The sequence below is a fragment of the Nansenia antarctica genome (genome assembly GCF_963989245.1).
Source record: "Nansenia antarctica genome assembly, chromosome: 10".
Classification (NCBI taxonomy): domain Eukaryota; kingdom Metazoa; phylum Chordata; class Actinopteri; order Argentiniformes; family Microstomatidae; genus Nansenia; species Nansenia antarctica.
This window is the reverse complement of record NC_137680.1, coordinates 21,172,023-21,177,711: the sequence shown is the minus strand read 5'-3', so window position 1 is coordinate 21,177,711 and position 5,689 is coordinate 21,172,023. Positions and strand designations below refer to the sequence as shown.

General features: G+C 43.1%; 1 protein-coding gene across 1 annotated transcript; it reads right to left on the bottom strand.

The window, feature by feature from the left end:
• Positions 1–419: 419 nt before the first annotated feature.
• Positions 420–3,046, bottom strand: ccka (cholecystokinin a; the record flags this gene model as incomplete). The annotated part of the gene is made up of 2 exons (XM_080540063.1): positions 420–556; positions 2,794–3,046. The coding sequence occupies 2 exons, from the start codon at positions 3,044–3,046 to the stop codon at positions 420–422; spliced, it is 390 nt and encodes a 129-aa protein (XP_080396189.1).
• Positions 3,047–5,689: the final 2,643 nt, after the last annotated feature.

Here is a 5,689-nt window from a genome sequence, read left to right as displayed (position 1 = left end):
CATTTAAGCCAGCAATGAGCCTTCTAAATGCACTACTAGACCACTACACGGCACTTAGGACTGAATGCAAAGGTTAAGTGTTTGGAAACAGTATGGAGAAAGCTGTGTGTATGCAGGCTCGATTTATTCTAAAGTACCTGACATCTCTGTGTTTAGATGACAAGATTTCACCGTGTGTACATGTAAGAAAAGGCAACGGAAAGAAAACAAGCCTATTCTCTAGTTTTTTTTTTTCTTCAAAAATCTGTATACGTACATAGATATTGCTTCATATCAGTTTTACAAACAAATTTACATCAAATACATAATAAATATAGCTTTTGTGGGACAATGATTATTTTGGTTTCCATGACAATAATGAGATGAGTTTCTACGTCTGGACAGTATGCGTGGTGGGGGGGGGGGGCGGGGGCTGTATCTTATGAGGAGTACTCGTACTCCTCGGCGCTACGGCGACCGAAGTCCATCCACCCCAAGTAGTCTCTGTCTTTTATGCTGTGGCTCGGCCCGGGCCCGCTGGCTCTGCTGCTCAGGGAAGACGTCCTCTGGATCGCAACTGCTGGACCACAGGGAGAAGACCAGCCAACCAGTTAATAACCTCACTGCTCCACGGGAAAACCTCAGGCCTCCATGGTCGCTAGCAGTAACAGCATATCCATGAGATAACCTGTTGTCAGGGGCGCCGCTAAGGGGGTGGTAAGTTAGGACGATTCTAAGGGCCCAGCACTGACAGGGGCCCATGAGAATCTTAAAAAAAAAAAAAAAAAAAAAAAAATTATCATAAGGACGTTAATGTAGCCGACTTCAAGTTATAATTCTATGTATTAAACTATAAAATTGCCTATTTAAAAAAAGTCACAAAAGAAACAAACTGGAGTTTTGTTTCTCTATGTTTAACAAAATTAAGCCTTAAGTTTTAAGCCTAAAATTAAGGAGAGCAGAGGTGGGGGGGTAGTGTTTTTTTTATTAAAATTTAAAAAATTAAGAGGTAAAGAGGCAGAAGAAGAAGAGCAAGAAGTAACAAAGGACAATGACAGCCGCACAGCAAGTTGGCTTCATCACTAGATTTCAAGGATCTTATTAAAGATTTTGCTACTAAGAAGGCCCAGCGTTTAGCTTTGATTTGATTTGATCTCTTTACTCCTATCTTGAATCGTTGTGCATTAGGCTAGATATAGTTTTTAGCTCTCCAGGTATACTATTCCACAGTACTGCCGCAGTGTAAAAATAAAAATCTTCCCATTTCACTATTCAATTTCGCTGGCACCATGTCTGTGTTGCTCCCTTTTGTATAAGACACGTTTGTCTTTGTGTGAAACAAGCAATGCTGAGTCAGTAAATATCTCTCTGCTGTAATTCTTCATTGATCTAATCCTGACAGTATTATGGCCAACTGATCTTTACAAGATCTACATTTATTTAGACACAATACCACCCCATTAAAATTATATTTTTTACTTTTTGTGTGATTTATACTTTTATAATTGGGTTCCAATCTTCATTTAATTATACTTTTGTCCTTGTGTTGTTCAAGTCTTAATTTAATAAGTTAAAGAATGTTGAGATTTCTTTGCTGAATTGTTGATTCCTGTATTAACTGTAATTTTAAATTACATTTACAAAAGATGTCCATCATTGGATTTCTTGCAGTGCATCAATAGTTCATCAACTTCAACTGGGTTTAGGTTGATGGGTGGTTTAGGTGGGGGGGCCCAAAATCATATTCTGTCATGGGGCCCAGAATCTCTAGCGGCGCCCCTGCCTGTTGTAATCTCTTTCCTTATCTCTCTAAGGACACACTTATGAAAATCGTGGAACCATTGAAATAATCCTTCTTTAATGAGGAAGCGAAGCTAGAGATTAATCGGTTCAATACGTGTAGATTGGTCTTGTACTATAGATTAGTTCATGCACTTCTCTCAATTCTGTTCTAATTGGCCACAGCAGCTCTATGTAGAATCATTACCAAGCCACCAGGGAGGGAGAACGCTCATGGTTTTGGTGTTTGCATGGTCCAAGAACTCGCTCTGTGTCTAAATGGTGCTGCACTCAGACAAGGCTGGGTTAGAATAATGCATTATCTACAAAACACTGCGTAACATCAGCCACTCTCTTTTCCTGCATTAACGCAACCATATGTTCATATTCTATCTACACCAACAATCTCCAAAGAAGCCCTTTTTTTTTTACTAGTTCCTTATCCTTAATCATTCCAAGACAGAATGAGTTTGAAGGTAAAAGTGTAATGGTAGGATAATGTAGGGATTTGTCAGATGTATGACAACGTAATTAAATGTTAGGTAAGGCCAAAAACATATTTTATCTCTCATCAACTTCCAGATTATTTGAATGTTCTTCCAAAAAAAGCAACTGTTTCAGCAGGACAGACGGTTTCTGCTGGCCCAAAACACAGAGCCACCACCAGACCATGAAGAGATATGAGAGAGATGAGTGATGACAGTGAAGGAAGCACAGCGAGAGGAGGGAGGGATGGGGGGGAAGGCTTTCTCTAAGATGTCAAGCCTCTTTATCTCCCTCTTATGTGATGAAACCACTGGAGGGCAAGCCTCTTTTCAGTCTGAATAATTTCCTCCATCAGCAACCTCCTCCCTGTCACACACTCCGTCTCTTTGCTCTCAGAGGAGCAGCAGCTTTCAACAACAGAGATACGATTCCAGAGGAAAAGCCCACACACCATAGTACAGTACATATCGATTCAATTGATTTGGCGATACAGTACTGGGGTGGTAATGAGAAGGTAAACAGTCCTTCAGTGGTTGGTTGGTAGCTCACCTTTTCTGGATATCAATCTGGCCAACAGGTCGCTCAGACTGGCTCGGGGGTCCACATCCTCCTCCTCCGGTTTAGAGTATGGGCTGAGCTGACCGCTGGGGGGTACTGAGCGGGTGTGGCGTGTGTGTCGGGACATGACGCGGTCCAGTTGGGGGGGCTCTGGCTTGCCCCTGCCCTGCGAGTGAGAGGGGTGGCCCAAACAGCTGCTGGAGAGCGCAGCGAGCAGTACACACACACAGATGCCCGCGTTCATTTCTGCGGAGACACAGAGATGGGCAGAACAGAATCAGATAGGGTTACATTCATTAGCATGGGGAAGAAAGAGCATTTTAAAGTTGATCAAATCAAGTGCAATTGTTTCACTTTTTCTCCTATTTAAATTGGCCATGCATGTCAATTGTAAGGCACTGATGAATGCTTTCCTGTCTGTCTTAATACAATCCCTGAGGAAATGGCCAGGTAATTAAGCAAAGATCCATATTATTGGTTTCTTCAACTTCCAGTCAGGAGACCCTCACTTTTAAACCTTTATTGGAAGCGTCAGGGTAAAAAGAGCAACAACTCAGTTCACTAGTCATTCTGTAAACACAGGTGGAAGTGCTCTCCAGGGAGAAGCTTTTCACACCACCGTGACGCTAAGTAACTAGTGAATAATGAATGTAAATGCAACAAACAACAACTGGGTTGTTTATGAATTCGACACACAAACTGTGTACTGTAGAAAGACATGAATGAAATGAGTCTGATAAATGCACAAGATTCACCATCAATTCTCATGCTGTCGCTACTCTAAAGTGAATGAAATCCAGGTCACTTTCGAAAGAAGTGGGATGGATTTCACATGAAAAACATATTCGATCATATACAGTATCTCACTTGAAACAAACTATTCATTACCTACTCAGTCATTCTTCACTCTAATGAAGTGAATAGTTGTTTTAAAAAAAAAAAAATCTGGAATATACTTCTGTGCTATAAAATGTTCATTGAAATCTATTTCTTGATAACCACACCAACTTAACAGACAAAGAAAGAAAAGGAAAGTAAAGCCCAGACACCTTACCTTCGGTCCACAGCTTTTGCTCAGCAATCAGAGAGGAGAGAGAGGAGGAGTTTAGACTTGGTGGTTTGTGCACACAGAAAGTGCAGGAGTGGCCCTTATATACCCAGAGAGGGAGGGCTGGCCCTCGGCCCCCGGAGCGGAGCTTGCGCATCCTGCCGTCTGTTTGCGCATCGCTGACGCAGTACAGGGAGAGACGCACTGCCTCACAGGGGCACCACCCAGAACCACGCGCTCTTCAGAGCTGTTGTCACACCAGGGAACAGGGGGGGGGGGGGGGGGGGGGTGTGGGGGCAAAGGTTACGGTGACCCCTCCAAAACACACGTAAGGCCTTGTCCTCGAACCCCCTGAAAACATCACATCAGTGGCCATTGAGAAGTTAATCCCCCTCCCTCCTAAGAGAGACCGGGTCCTACTTAATATGGGGATGCATGCCTGACAATGTGTGCCTGTGAATGAAACACCAGGCACGGTTTATAAAGGTCTTCAAAGTTGTCTCTCTGAAGGACATGCTTTTTTCGATAAATGATCTTGATTACGTTCAGATACTGGATGGTTTGAGTCCTACGTTCGTTTACCTGGCTGCACCTCAAATGGCTCAAATGTTGTCATGACTACTGTACTATACAGTATATAGAGGCGATTGATTTGGTATTTGGTCTCCGTTTCTTACAAAAAAGAAATGATTGCTCCTGTTATACCTGTTGTTATGACAATGCAGAGTGAATTGTTTTGGACCAATTAGGATGAGAAACTGTTCAATGAACAGAAGCCAATTGATTAGACAGTCGACTTTCACAGCTGGCTGCATTAGAATACCCTGCACACCAATTAGCTGTCAATCCTGGAAGAGGTGAAATGCACAGGGGAACCCTGGTGTAGCTCTCCAGGGTGTATTATTAGCATGGTCCTTTATGTAAAGGAACCAACATTAGCAATCTGCTGCTCTTCAGAATGTCATCGGCAGGTGGTTGTCCTTTGGAGTGATATTCTTGTCAAACTGGAACAGCTGCCACTCAAGTTAGCAGACTTGTTGTTATAGTAACAACAACGACATGACAGTCACCCCCAGTGAGTATCGGTTGACTCTCTTATAGTAGGTCAATCTTTTTCTAGACAGGAGGGCCAGTTATGAAGACCAGACCAACCATTGGCTACAGTAATATTGGCCAGCAGGGAGACTCGACACACACCCATAGAGCCTGAATCCACAGCTCAGGGTTACAGAGCAGAGTGGAGGGAAATAAGAATCAAATGAGGGCAAAGTAGATAATTCCCTCTCCATGTAGCTTTTATTTTGGTTCTTCTCCTCAGTGAACATCTCTGGACCAGCATACTAAGATAAAGAGGTCTACCTTCATCCGTGGCTCCAATCCATACACACACACACACACACACACACACACACACACACACACACACACACACACACACACACACACACACACACACACCTGGGCCAGGATTCGATGAATCTGATGGGATACACCTTCTTCCACAGTGGTGGAAACAATGGAAACGTCAAGCTGGTTTTGACTTTGATACCCTCTGCTAACAACATATTCCCTTCATAATCACCCATATACTAACCTGTCCCTTTGTTTTTATTTGTGAACAATAACATTAATCTCATCGTTCACATCAACATTTTCTCTCACGGGGGCAGAGCCACAGTTTGTCAGAGACGGGTGTGATGGCCTGATCTGGCTTCTGACATCACTGTGTTGCGTCACTGACTGGAGAGGGTAAGTGACTCTGACTATCATCCTTGCTCTGTCAGCTGCACTTTCAGCGCCTGTCCATATTTGAGCATTTTCATTAGTACTTGCGTTGGT